Source organism: Sycon ciliatum, chromosome 1 (assembly GCF_964019385.1).
Source record: "Sycon ciliatum chromosome 1, ocSycCili1.1, whole genome shotgun sequence".
NCBI lineage: Eukaryota > Metazoa > Porifera > Calcarea > Leucosolenida > Sycettidae > Sycon > Sycon ciliatum.
This window is the reverse complement of record NC_088643.1, coordinates 19,946,777-19,962,219: the sequence shown is the minus strand read 5'-3', so window position 1 is coordinate 19,962,219 and position 15,443 is coordinate 19,946,777. Positions and strand designations below refer to the sequence as shown.

The 15,443-nt window shown below is 47.7% G+C and overlaps 1 protein-coding gene across 2 annotated transcripts in view; it reads right to left on the bottom strand.

The window, feature by feature from the left end:
- Positions 1-8,760: 8,760 nt before the first annotated feature.
- The window catches only part of LOC135817104 (protein unc-80 homolog), a 72,389-nt gene continuing 65,706 nt past the window's right edge, over positions 8,761-15,443 (bottom strand). For both annotated transcript variants that reach the window (XM_065330226.1, XM_065330234.1), the window contains 4 exons: positions 14,066-14,371; positions 12,280-12,363; positions 10,663-10,751; positions 8,761-10,018 (listed from right to left, as the gene is read on the bottom strand). In XM_065330226.1, the coding sequence (XP_065186298.1) occupies positions 9,611-10,018; positions 10,663-10,751; positions 12,280-12,363; positions 14,066-14,371 (887 nt within the window). In that variant the 3' untranslated portion in view covers positions 8,761-9,610. The remainder of the gene's footprint in view (positions 10,019-10,662; positions 10,752-12,279; positions 12,364-14,065; positions 14,372-15,443) is intronic.

Sequence of the window (15,443 nt, the reverse complement as noted above, 5' to 3'; positions counted from 1 at the left end):
TACACCGCGTACCGGATGGCGACAGGCTGCAGTAGAGATCTGCCACTGTGCCCGTGGTGTTGCATGCAGCCTTTTACGAGGGACAACAATTACATGTCAACACACACTACAACTACATGTATACAGTACAAGTACAAGACAACTACAGGAAAAAGTACTGGGTAGATATGTGTCTTTTAGCTATGTCCAGTCGACTAGTCCGCACGCTGCACGCGGTGTTAGCGCATCATCCACCGGCTGGACCTATGACTATGTCCGTGTTGTGGGCATTCCACGAATATCTATCGGCATCAGAGTGCACGACTGCACGGGTAGATCTACTCCTGACGTGATGATCGAGCGTGAAAGTGTGTGTGACATGGTTACGCGAAATGAGGGGGCCGGGGACTGCGTTCACTGCGCCACGAAAGTACGAATACAGCGAGCTTAGCTAGCTAGTAGTAGTAGCTCAGTACAGTAGCTGAGCTAGCTACGTATTGCTGTCACGGGACTCACGGCCGGCCGGAGCCGCGGCGCGGAGGGAGCGACTCGTGCTCAGAGTCGTAGTCGAATGATTATGTGCACGTCTTTTCAAAAGGAGACACGGGAAAACCGTGTGCATGTGGGACTCGGATCGGAGTGGCTTCGGCGGCGATAGCATCCCGACCTAAGCCAAGGTGAACGATTCTACCACGCACCGGTCCCACGAATGCTCAACACAAAGCAAAAGAACAGAAGTCTTCAAGGACCAGGTTTAGGGCTGCCCAGTGCCCACGCCGTACACCAGCGCCGCAGCGGTTCACACAAGGCTTTGAATCTGTGTACAGTACGTGTCATCTTGGTATTAAAATCTTTGTCAAGCTAGCCAGGCACTCGTCGAACTCTCGCCATGTAGAGTCTACGCTGTAGATCTAATGCAATCACCGTGAATCACGGGAATTCCCAGATTGCTAGAGATAGCCTAGGTAGAGTTCTCAACACCACAAGGATGGACCAAAGGCAGAAGAGAACAGCGACAACCGCTCTAAAGCATTGTTGTAACGCTGCGTTTCATGCACACAGCAAGGCTAAGGCAACCCGCAGAACACTGGTACATAATCATTCTGGCTACAAACGAATTTCCAGGCAAGTACTGTAATGATCCGTTCGTGAGATATGGAAGGGATGGTGTCAATCATTTACATGAGAATTGAGAGGTGAAAATTAATGAAGATTGAAGGATCTGGGAGAGATGACATGTCGACAGTCAAGTCGCAGTCACCATGGTACATGTAGAATACAATCGTGTGTAGTTACTTTAGGCTAGCTATTCCTGACTCAATCTTTGTTGCTCCTGCCTGCCTGATCCCTTATCCGAACAACCTTCTCATCAGGCATCAGAACCAGGGAGTCGTATAAACAACTCCCTGATCAGAACCCGCTGGAGACAGCCCGTGCCCCGAGGGCTGTCCCCGGGGAAAATTGCGGAAAAAATCGCAAAAAAAGCGGGGAAAAACGCGGCATAATATGGCATAATTTGCGGTGAATTTGCGGTAAATATGCGGTGAATAATATTGATGTGCGGCAATTTTCAGTGAGTATGTAGTGAAATCAATCAGTTACAAGTCTCTGGTGTAAGCACTCGTCATATTAGTCCATCGGCCAAATCTCAGAAAGGGCCTCTTTCGGCGAAGGTGATGCACTGAAGCTCCAACTAAACGCCCTTTGGCACACTAGCTCATGAGACCCCATAGAATACGAATCCGGTTGTTGGACGTTGCCAATCCAGTCCAGGATAGTCGAACTGGGTCGAATACCTTCTTCCGATTTTCGTAATTTCGTCCACCATTGCATCTTTCTCATCGACTTTTTTTCGCTTGGCGAATGTTCTTGAGCCGCTGAGCAGAATCTACGCACGCTCGAACACTTGAAATGCCTGCATGTTGACGGTTCGCAAGATTCTAGCGAGCTTGGTGGAAATCTATTATTTATTTTGACATTTTTGGGGGAATCTGATTTAGAACGGTAGAAGCTCATTCGGAGAAGACGGCGTGTCGCCGCTGTCGGATTGTCGCTACTGTGTTTCAGACGTATTTGCTTGAACGTGCTATTGAGGATGGGCAGAAGATGAAGTGACGGCTTTCTTGAACACGGACGTTGTGTCTACATTGTAGCTGAAACATCTCATCTGGCGTCTAGAACGCAATTATTATGAGTTGTGAGTGCCAGCTGAGCTGAATACAAGCTGGACACCATTCGTCAGCTGGGAATTTGCATCGAAGCTCTTGATAGCCACGATAAGCATAATTATACAGAGGTAACCTTGTTTGACTCAATACGCATGCAGGTGATACCACTAGTGGCACTACAATGTAAATGGTGCAAAATTGATGCAACAGCGAATATGTACTTCGTACAATCACGAACAATTGTAAGGCAAGTGTTCATGCCTGTCATAGAAGAATTTCAGCCCGGAAGTCTTGTTGTCATGGTCATAAATAATACAGGACTTGAGTTGGCTCTGGACATAAACACACTTGTGGTGAATACGGTCATTATTGCGAGAAAAATATTTAGCCACTGTATGTTAACACCTGATGCCGCACTACAAGCAATATTTCATGTACATGTATGTGAGACTCAATTGCATCCACAAGGCTGTAGATGCATGTAAGCACACAATGCTGTACAGTATAAGTAGTAGTCGACATGTGGTGCCTTCCTGCTGCACATGCTCATGCGGCAAGTTGGCAACGACACATGACCTATCTGCACCGCACAGCGTGAGCTTAGAAAGGAATATTGCACACATAGTGCTATTTGTGTTCCGATATCGTTAAGCCGGTATACATGTACTAGTATCCTTATACATGTACCTGGTCACTCGATAGGCGATGCCGACTGTACTAATCTTATCCATATTACCCGACAGGCTATAGCACACTGCGTCAGATCACTATGCAACAAAACAAGAGCTTTGCCCGGGGCGAACATACACTGAAGCAAAGTAGGTTTCAACGGTACAGCACTAGTCACGATGAGGGGAGTTACGAGGATGGTTAGACCGTGACACATAGATGATGATTGTTAGTGATTCATGCACGGTGGAAAATTACCACCAATGGCGATGATATTGCTTTCACAACAATGACATCAGTAGGAGCAGTGACACAACCTTACTGCTCCAAGTAGGATTTACAAGCAAGTGAAGGGAGAGCAGACTGGTCTAATAGCAGACCGGGTCTAAGCAAGGAAGTAATCGGCATCAGAGGTGAGCTTGCACATCAGAAAACAGATGATGATCACCAAACACAGAGAAGTTGGCTATGTGTATGTTTGTGTCACTGTGTGTGCATGTGTGTGTGTGTGTGTGTGTGTGTGCATGTGTGTTTGTGTGTATGCGCGCACATCTGTGTGTGAGAGAGAGGCAGACAGACAGATAGCATATGGTGGGAGGGATCAAGGTCTGACCTCAGAGTTAAATGCTGACGGTGTGGAATAGCAACAGTGCGAAATCGGGCAGGGTGGTTAATGGCCCATACTGGAGCCGAGTAGGAGCGCCAGTGGTTGAGGGCTAGCACAGGAGTAGCAGCAGCTCCAGCCTAGGAAGATCAGCTTCTGGATGAAAATCTCCCGGACACAGTAGGTACCAAGCTTCACTAGCAGATTGCCGGCAGGGGTGCACGGCGAGCACCCGTACATCCCTCAAGCCACCAGAGCAGCAGTACTTGGAGACGATCCAGGTGCTTACCCGCCAACAATGCTGAGAAGGCACTGGAGCCATACAGGAACTTATGATCGAGCATGACCACAGACTTGAAATACAGGGTCCGGCGTTGAATACTGAGACAGCGACGTCTCCTCCACAGAACACCACTCAGCCCCACCATTGCATTATTTTCGCTTTTTCATGATTTTTACAATTGTGTTAGAGCACACAGCACTCGATGCAACATTTACCAGTGACTAAATAACTCCGCGTCTCCGACCATAACTGCAGCGTTCCCGTGAGCCTGTTGGATTTCCGTCAGCCTGTTGAAATTATCTTCATCTCGTCACATGTGAGCCTGTGTGTTTCATCCGTATCGTGGCACAATTACACAGACACGATTTCCAACTCAGGCCGGTTCCGTTGCTCGAAGGGTTGGCGGTAAGAATTGCTACGCCGTCTGTGGTTGCATGGGAACTTGGCGAGTCGTCGTCTTTCTCCATAAATCCTGATCGTCACGCGAACAACAGCCACTATTGCCTAAAAACTACGACACAACAGTATCAAGCTCGCACCAGCAGAAGGACACGAATGTCGAGCGCTAAGACGGAGAAAGAGAGACAGGGTTAGCGAGAGCTGACTAGTGCAGGTACGCTGTCATCTCCTGAGGTGGTGGGCGAAGCAGCGAAGTGAAACGAAGGAAGATAGAACTTATTAGAAGGCATACGGACGCACCAAAACCTATTGCCTGTCACATACTAAGTGCCATTTAGGGTTGACAGCTGTCAGCTGACAGCCTCAAAAATTTGAAAATCTGCTCAAAAAACTCTCGATCAGAACTCTGCGCACTCTCAAATGGAGCGCACAGTAAAAAACTCGGCGACGAAGAACGCTTCGTATCGACGCCCTGGACTGAATTCGGCACGTCCAACAAACGGAATAGTGTTCTCTGATATATTCTCTACGTGCTGGGTATGGTCGCGTTTAGTTGGAAGCTCAGTGCATCACCACTTTCGATTTTGAGACTTGGCCGATGGACTATATTTGAGTAAAAAGCCGCCACGATGAGACGTTGCTGACCGAACAGTGCACTGTGTGTACGTGTAGTGCAACAAAAAAGTTCAAAAAACGCGGGAAAATCGCGGAAAACGCGGTCTTTTAAAAAATCGCAAAAAACGCGAAAAAAAACGCGGCCGCGGAATCGCAATTTTCCCCGGGGACAGTCAGTCGCCGAAAGTCATTTCAGGGTGAGAATCGTTCTCGACTCAAGAAAAAGATCGCAAAAATCAGTGTAAGGGCCGGGTTCCACTGCGGCTCCGCGGCTCCGCTGCACCGCGGCACTTGGCTGCATGCAGCGGAGCAGCGCGGTTCCACTGACACTCGCCATTCGCGGTACCGCGGTTGTGCTCCACTTTTTTTGATGACGTTTTACCTGCCTACCCGCGCGAAATCAAAAAGATCCTCGTCATCTGGCCTGCGTAACGCATTAAAATTTGAATTTTAAAATTATCGCGTACAAAACAACGCAAAGTACGGGAAACAGGTCGAGCCGCGACCGCGGCTCGCAGTTTTTGCTCAAGAATCGTAGCAAAAGCTCGCGGTGAGCCGCGGACTCGCTGCTACAGCTCGAGCCGCGGTCACTATGGTAATCATGACGTTTCAAGCCGCGAAAGACGAGCAGCGGAGCAGCGGAGCCGCAGTGGAACCCGGCCCTAAGTCTCGATGGAACGCTTGAGGATGGACTGTAGGGGTGCGGATAATCAGCACACTTAGGCATTTTTCTACATCGGCTTGTCGTTCGGTTTCCGGTAAGGGTAGTACTTTCCGGTGGTCAGGTCCAATGTCACGTCCACTGAAAGTCGACTCTCTTCAGGTTTGTCTGTATCGTTATCTTCAGTCCGAGGTTCTGGAATGATTTTGGTCATCTCCTTTCTTATTCGGTCAGCTTCATGTCCTGATGCATTCCTGAACACAGCCAGGTCGTCGTCACGATACAACCCGACGTCTCTGGCGTTGAACACGTCCGCTATCTAAGGGTTTCCACAAAATTCAAGAAAAAATCTCAAAATTGAAATTCAAAATTCAAAAAAATTAGGCAAATTTCAATGATAGAATTAAAAAAAGGGTTTGCTCCCCACACCGGAGCTCGCGCTATTCCGCCGACTTTACTTGACACTTGACCCATCATCGCCGAAGTCGCAACCACTACTTCGTAGAATTAAAAAAAATCGCAACATTTAAAAAAAATTCAGCCAATTACTCTGGTTGCGCCGAAACTTCTGGGTATCACCATGGCAACACCATGGTAACGCAAAATGGTGGCCGAAGAAAAATGGTTGTGCTCAATCTTCTGTCAATCTGCTTTCCAGTTCCGGTGATTATTATTATTATTTTTTTGATCCAAGGTTTCTCCACACAGGTCGATGGGACGATGGCATCCAACAGCTTACTGGAAACCCAAAACCAACCATGCAAGTGGGTAATGTATGGCAAAATTCAACAAAAGGGACTCAAAAATCAAAAAATCAAAAAATCGCTAAAATTCAGAAAATATTCAGAAATTTTTGTGGAAACCCCTACCGCTATCATGGCGAGGGCGAAGCCTAAGGCTCCAACAAGCTCACACACCTCAGTCCCATTCATTGTCACGTCAAAGTGCTCGTTGTGTCTCTTCACCCACTGTGACCCAGTGCCTCTCCAAGCCAAACAGCAGCGATCGCCTGGCGTGGACTATGATGTCACACTCCTCCTGGGAGATGTCCGTGTAGCGGCGGGCAAATAATAATTCGACGGATCTCTGGAGGAGGTCTGCTGGGATTGAGGGCTAGAAATCTACAATGTCAAAGCACACGAATATGCAGTTTTCTTTCTCTGGTGTTCTTGTGAACCACTCTATCACCGCTGTCGTGTTCCTCCATGCATTAATCTGCAGCTGGGGGCGGAGCTGTTTTAGAGCGGTATCGAGTATAGACTTGGAGACCATACCGATTTCACTCGTTGAGGGATTAATGAGCCGGCATGGCAGGGACCGGGAAAAGTTGTCTTTGTGATCCTTCAGCGTGATGTATGCGTCCTTCTTCGCCATTGCGTCCATTCTGTCGTCCAGCTCCAGCGTCGCAGCAATTGTCTGAGCTTCCGAGTTGATCTGGTCGTAAGTCTCTGCCGGTGTAGGTTTGTAACGCTTGGTGATGTTGTTGCTCAGCAGTTTTGTGTACTGCTCTTTGTTGACTTCGTAGAGGTTTCTGGTCTTGTCAGCTGGCACGATGATGTCCGGTGATGCTCTGAATGTCGCTTCCGAGCCGTTGCTGAAAGGGATTAGTGACTCTACGAAACTCAATCATCTCAATCATTTTAACGCATCGTCCTCGAACGCCTTCAGTTCATCAACTTGGGGCGGGCATTTACGGGACTTGAGGCCATACCTGCATCAATCAGCAGAAGACTCACAGATATTTCCAATGATGAAGATGTCTTCAGAGATGCGACTCCGATCTACAGTGACGCGCTGAGGGAGAGTGGATACCGCGTACCGGGAGAACGTACAGTATTTTGACGAGCGTAAAACGGACGAGACAAAAAAAAGAAGAAGAAAAGGAATCGCCACCAGAACATCATAATTATTATGGTTCAATCCACCATTAATTTAGCAAGAACGTCGCCACCGATGTCGGACTTCGCTTCCTCCAGCTAGTGGCCAAACACTTCCCCAAAGACTCAAGCCTCAACAAAATCTTCAACCGGAACTCCGTGAAAGTTAGCTACAGTTGCATGCAGAACTATGATATGGCCACCATCATCAAACAACACAATAACACGATTCTACGACCCAAGAAACAAGCCAACGGAGGTGACAACGCCCCCAGGACTTGTAACTGACGGGCGAAAGACATCGTGTATAAGGCAAGAGTAACCGCAGGTATGGAGAAGAAGGAGTATACTGGATTAACAGCAACAACATTCAAACAACGCTACTACATGTATAACCACCAATCATCATTCCGCCACAGACAACACGAGAAGGACACCCGCCTATCGCAGTACGTCTGAGCCAAGAAGGATGAAGGGAAGGCATGCGCATTCAATCGGCGGTTCACCGCAGAGCAGCGGCCTACAGCAACAAAAGCCAAAGGTGCAACCTGTGCCTGGCGGAAAAATTGGCAATCGCGCAAGCACACAAGCACCTCTCTCTCTCTCTCAACAAGAGGAGTGAGCTTGTGTCAAAGTGTCGCCACGAGAATAAGTACTACCTTCTGAACTTCAAACCATCCACAGCCATCACCTAATTAAATAAGAGACAACCGGCTCCAGTGGTTGTCGCCTTTCACCACTGCTGTCATTCGCACTTTTAGATTTGCCGCATGATGCAGTCATTAAAACGCTTTGCACTGCCACCATTCACAACTTTTAGATTTGCGCCATGATGCAGCCATTTACACTTTGCTTTGTGAGTATATAAATCAATACTATCTCATTACTGTTTTCTGATGATCGTTTAGTGCGTGAAACTCGGAGTTAAAATACTTTCTCTGTCCTCTTATTGTTTTAATAATATATAATAAGAGAAAGTGTTTTAAATTAACTCCGAGTTTTATTCGATCTGTCACTAGACCCGATCTTCACAAAGGACTTATTAAACTACATGTACTTGGCAGCAGAATTGTGTCGCAGCTGTCGCTTAACTCAATCTGTCGTTACATGCAAGGTCGTTATATCCGATCTCCACTGTGCTTGCTAGCCAGACTGAGAGACTCACACCGCCACAAAGCTATGTACCAGTACGTCCAAGCCCAAGTCCACCACTACTACAAGTACATGATTATAACAATAAGTACATGTACATGATTGTAGTACTACTACTAGGCCAACAGGCAATGCAGCCGCTGTGGATACGTGATACCAAGAGTAGAGGGTTACCGGTATACCAAGAGTATAACGCTCTGGGTGTTATGTACTCTTGGTTATACCCGATGCTAGCTGGTGTACTTAATTTGCTGGCCAAAAATCCTATATATAGGATTTGAAAATGTGTGCCTTTTATGCCGTTGTTATTGGTCATCACGACCAATAATAACGGCATAATGGTTTCATGGAAGTTGTAAATATGTTTGAGGCATGAATGTTTACATTTTAGATTCATAGGGCGATAATATTTCTGATGAATACCCATTTTCAGCAATAATTGGAAATTTGAGCATAATTGTTCAGCTGCTGTCATGGAAAGGACTGAAGCAGTGAATGTGCAGAAGAACATTGCAGGTGTGGCACGGGGTGGTTTCATGACGACATATCGCACATGCCGTCATGAAACTACCAGTTTTAAGGATAAAACAAGGTCCAATAAAATCTCAAATCCTATATAATATTATAGGATTCGAAAAATAGGGCACAGGCCTTAGTAATATTGAGCAAGGAGATGAGCCTGAGATGTTAGTGTTTGAAAAAATTATCTTATTCAACTCTCGATATCTACTAAGACCTAGCAAGGAAAAATTGGTCACATACTTTTTGCTATTCTCATGCCACACCCATTTTGAGTTGAAAAATATGACCATAATCCTATATATAGGATTTAGCAAATTAAGAGATAGCCTGCCAGGCAACGTCAGAGCACTTCTGTTGTGTACGGACGTGTTTTCCGTAGGGTCAGTCACTCATGGATACTTAAGAGATGATTCAAAATGTGAAATGTTTCATATGGTGATGCATATATGAGGGAATTTCATGGCAGATATTTTTCAGCAGTAATCACGATGTATTGTATTATGAGAGCAGACAAGTGATAAGTGGTTAGAAATGACACATCCAGCACAGGGACACATGCCTGGAGAGGGGGACATGTCGAGCCCAGGGGCACGGCTTCAAAGAAGGGGAACATGTCGAGTGTGTGGGCACAGGATCAGAGAAGAGGGGGGGGGGGGGCATGTCGAGCAAAGCGACACAGGGTCAAAGAAGGGGCCTGGTAATACTTTTCTTGTTCTTGAGCTTGTGATTGGAGCGAGTGGACCACTGTGAGTAGAGATAACTACTGTCACTGGCCGAGCGACGGCGATTTCCTCTGCTTGAGATGAGACCGATGGGAGAGGACGCAACTGAGATGAGAGCACCTCCCAGAGTGCTGGCTGGCGGTCTGCTGGGAAGAGCGGCAAACTCATCACGAGAGCACTCCGACGACTTGTTACTGCTTGGCAAAGCTGCTGGTGCCGGCTCGACTTTGAGCAGCTCCGGCAGTTCCCTGGCAAGCTGGAGCAGCAGGGTGCTACGTGGTGTTGGCAGATGATCACCAACCTCCACCAGCTGCTGGATGCGGGCAATCTCGTCCGGGAACGTACCGTTCAGCTTGCACTCTTGCATCTGCGGTACAGCATGCACGCACGCATACACACACGCACACACACACACACACACGCACACGCACACGCACGCACACACACATACACACACACACAGAATAAGAGCCAGAGAGGATGGTGATTACAAAACAAGATTGTACTAGACACTCATGACTTTATAGTAAAACTCCAGCACCCACCCAGCCATGGTTCATTTCCTCACATTGAAAAATCCAACAGCAAACAAACTGCTTGCACAACTTTTCTTCATCGCCAAGACCTACAAAATCCAATACTTTTAAAAAGCAGCATGCATTCTCTGCAGCAAGGAGTATCGCAATATCATCCGGCGAGCTCGAGACTCGTACTTGTCTACACTAGGGACACCAACCCTAAGGCAGAACAGGTGGCTATTTGCGGTGGGAAAGCGCAACGAAGATAATACAACATTGATCGTGAGATTCGTGAAATACAACACCATGTACATAACCTCTCCCTCAATTTTAAGTGCTCCCCAACGAATTCATGTTGCAGTACTTTTCAGTTTTCACTCATATCAATAATATACATCCTTCAATGCAGTTAACCCTTTGATAGGCGGCCAGCCTTTGGGTCATCCTACTAAAGATGATACTATTACTAGACATGTTGCTAACTGACTCTAACCTGTTGTACAATGACTGGGCGCAGGATAACCTCTAGCGGACTGTGCGACGTCAGGACAAACTCCATGAAATCCAGGCACGACTTGCTCACTGGAAACAACAACACGCCGCAGCAAAGCGTGACTCGCATATCAGACAACAACACTGCAAGCAATATTCAGAGCACTCTGCATACACTGGATGTAGGATACACTGGCAGAGGTAAGCTACTTTAGCTCATACTTCGAGTACATGTACACCCTTCAAAGCAGTGAACCCCTTGATAGGCGACAAACCTCTGGGTCATCCTAATAAAGATATTATTATTATTATTATTATTAAGAAAGGTTTGCTCCCCACACCGGAGCTCACGCTATTCCGCCGACTTTACTTGACACTTGACTGACTCACGACTGCCATCCAGAGCACACGAGAAGTCCATCGAACCTTCGACTCGGCAAACCTGCAAGAAAGCACCACTCCCTGCTCAATACACAGTGTTTCGGGGAATTCACCCCTCATCAGTTGAGCTTGAGTAGGCTGAGGAAGATTGTGCCTGAAGAGCACCACTTATATAGTGCTCTCCAGGCACAAACATCACCAGGGATACAAACTCACTGACGCTGCTATCTGGTGTTCACGAGGTGTTTATCGCGCTGGAAGCGGAGCGTCTCTGTAAGTTTGTATCCCTGGTGATGTTTGTGCCTGGAGAGCACTATATAAGTGGTGCTCTTCAGGCACAATCTTCCTCAGCCTACTCCAGCTCAACTGATGAGGGGTGAATTCCCCGAAACACTGTGTATTGAGCAGGGAGTGGTGCTTTCTTGCAGGTTTGCCGAGTCGAAGGTTCGATGGACTTCTCGTGTGCTCTGGATGGCAGTCGTGAGTCAGTCAAGTGTCAAGTAAAGTCGGCGGAATAGCGCAAGCTCCGGTGTGGGGAGCAAACCTTTCTTACAAATCATCGCCGAAGTCGCAACCACTACTTCGTATTATTATTATTATTATTATTATTACGAAGTGGGGAGCAAACCATTTATTATTATTATTATTATTACAATGTACAGCAAGACCGATCTAAGGTGAACACTCCAAGAACTCTCTGACCGTGGTCCCTAAACACAGGTGGCCCCCTTATCCGGTATCGTTTCCACTGGAAATGAGGCCTGTCTGGTCGTCGTCACTTCAGCGGTCACCACTCACGATACCAGGGTGCTCCCCTTGACCAGTTCTACTCCAGTGAAGATGAGCAATAGCTATGGTTAGAACATGCGGCCAATCCATCAGCACGGTCAGCTTTGATCCACATCCACACCGGTATACACGTATCAGTCACAAAACAAGCTGCTCGCCCCAGTGGATCTAGTGAAGAGGATTGGTTGGCTCCATTCCAGGGAGTCAACCCTGATAGTTTAGGGTATGCTCTCAAGACTAAATGTTCTGTACCGGACGCTGCTGAAGAGCTGTCATGGTGGCACAGATCGATGATCGCTCTCAGAATTTGAAAAACTCTCAAGGAGAAATCCAGCGGCCTGTCCTAATCAGCATACCAGCTACCTACCAGATAGACTTATAGTACCAAGTCAACCTTTGCATGGTACTGTATGCACTCCGATAATGGTCTTAAAAGGACAACACTTACCACTGGTGAATTGCAGATGACGGGCAATCAGGTGATAGCGAGATGAAAGCTGACGCTCAAAACACACCGAGACGATTTTCAACCCTGCACGGAGCAAGAAGCCAAGCCACACAACAGCAGCAGCGGCACTTATGGGGTCAAGAATTATCGGCAGGTTTGTGCAATAATACAATCATGCTACAGTTGCGCTCGGTGAAATCCGGCCCGAAGTGCAAAGCCGGCGCCGCGAAGCCAGCTCCCATTACATCACTGGCGATTTGTGTGTATGAACTCAACTGTAAGCACCTCGTGTGAAAGTTCGGAGTGCACGTGTTGCATGCTAAAAACAGTTCAAAATTTCTTTCATTCACTTCACGAAGTACAGCTCAAGATCAAGAAGAGATAGAGAAGAAGGACATGGCCATTCCCAATGTGTGGGCTCTTCTCAAGAAGAGAATAATTCCACATCGCTGCGAGAATGCTGACCAGCTGGTGCAGGCACTGCACCTGGAGTGAGACACGTTGGCTCCTGACACGGTCTCCCCATACGTGGAGTCAATGCCACGTCGTGTTGAAGCCCTAATCGAAGCAGACGGTGGCCACACAAAATATGGAAGCCCTGCTGCTCTGTGTATGAAATAAACTGCTTCGAAACGATCTCCGTCTTCTTTACTTGTGCTGAACTGAAATGAATGTTACACTTGTCTTTGTTTGGCGCGGTTTTTTACACTTTGGTGTAAGCATGCATGCGTATGAGTACAGCACATGCACAGTTCATACGGCACACGTGCACACTAGCACTTGTACAACTTTGAGGGCGTCAAGGGCCGCATCAGTACTGGGCGCCAGTTATGCACTTCGGGCCGGATTTCACCGAGTGCAACTGTGTATTGACACCTCAACAGGACAGCCATCACAGCCCATACTTCGCCATGGGCAGAAAGGATCCAAAAGTCGGTATTTTGTCATTAAATTTTGACTTCTGACGACTTCTGACGTAATCGCGTTCAAGCCCTAATGCCAGTTTTCTCAAAGGGCACAGCACAAATTCACATGTACACATATTTCAGGGTGTGGTCGAACAAAACACACACACGCGCGCATACACACACATGCACATGCAGACACACACACACACACACACACACACACACACACACACACACACACACATACACACACACAGTCGAATATTCCATGTGCACCCCAAACTGCTATGGCAATGTAAACACACCAGACGACACGCAGCAATTGACAGCGTGCACAATGTCAGTGTGATGTCATCAGTGCGTAATTTTGGTAGATGAAATGGGTGCCTTGATCCTAGAGGGTGGTGGCGCTCCTGCGGATGCGGAAAACTCGGCCTTCAGCTGAGTCTCGCGCGAACCGTGGAAAAAATGGGTGCTTTGTGGATCTGAAACAGTGCAGACTTGCCCATTCCATCATACATGACAGGTTTCTACATATTTCATCACTATGAACACCCCGTCTATCACTGCACACCCCGTCTATCACTGCACACTCGGTCTATCACTGCACACTCGGTCTATCACTGCACACCCCGTCCATCACTGCACACCCCGTCTATCACTGCACACTCGGTCTATCACTGCACACTCGGTCTATCACTGCACACCCCGTCCATCACTGCACACCCCGTCCATCACTGCACACCCCGTCCATCACTGCACACTCGGTCTATCACTGTACACCCGGTCTATCACTGCACACCCGGTCTATCACTGCACACCCCGTCTATAAACCCACGGAGCGGGCACTCTTACAAAACATGTACTATTCGACTCACCGTGATACGCAATGGTCTTGAGTCGGAATCCTTCGTGGCCCTGCATTACGGAGGACATGGGCATCATGGGTGCCGCCGACTCCATTCCCATGGTCCCGCTGACGGAACTGTCGCGGCGACCGAGAGAGACGAACGACTGCACCGGGTTGATGTTAGCCGAGGTCTTCATCTGCTGCTGCGCCCCCTGGCCAGCACTGCCAGCAGCAGTGGGGTTGTTCAACGATTGCATGTTGCTGAATGCCGACAGGCAGGTCAGGATGCAGTCCAGCGCATAGTCAGCATCACGCTGCAACACCTTAGGAGCATCTACACAGGGAAACACGCGTGAGAAAAGAGAGCACAGCATTCTCGTCACCACTCATTCCCTTGCCGCCTGACAGGCATCTACTCATCTTCTCTTCAGGCATGGGAATGCTGTGTTACCAGAGTTACTTGTACATGTAGTCCTATCCACACATACTTGCATTGTTCTGGCATACCACTGCACATCACTGCATTGTTCTGGCATACCACTGCACATCACTGCATTGTTCTGGCATACCACTGCACATCACTTACCCAGGATCATAAAATACTCAGAACCTGGGAAATTTATTTATTTTATTTATTTATTTATTCACAATCACGTGGCACTAGCCAATGAAATGGTGATGTGGGCGATAGCCAGCCATGGCGGTAATAGAGCTAGAGGGGAGAAAGAAAAAGAATGAAAGGAGAACTGAAAAGCAGGAGAAGCTAGGGCAGGGCTGGATATCAACTAGTATGTTGCATTCTGCAGTAGCTGTGTGAATGTATTGTAACATTGGCAGGATTTTAGATGTTGTGGGAGGAGAGACCAATGGCGGTAAGCAAGGAAGAGAGGAGATGTTTGCATAGAGGCAGACCGCGCAATAGGGAAGCGGAGAGAGTTTCTGGTGCGCATGTCTTGAGATTGAGCAAACCAGCTTAGGCAGGAGAGAGCATGAAGAGGAGCAATGCCCAGCTTAATTTTATGAATTGTCTGGCATGCCAAAAAACGCACGCGGACCGAGAGCGGCACAGCAGAAGCAAGGCGGTATAAGTCTGCGCTTGGAGTCAGGCGAGGAAGCCGAAATAATATTTTCAAAAGACGCCTATGCATAACTTCGAGTCGAGCAATCAGTGTTTTAGAAATGCCAGCCCAAATTATGCAGCAGTAATCAAAAATAGGCAGAATGTAAGATGTGTAGATAACATGGCGACAGTCGGTGTGGAGGTGGGTGATGTGTGACGAGAGAAATCCCATTACTGAGCTAACACGGCTGTCTAAATTTTCGATCTGGGATTTCCAGGTTAAGTGTTGGTCAATAATGACGCCAAGATGCTTGTGTTTTTCAACGATGCAGAGCGGGGTTGTGGT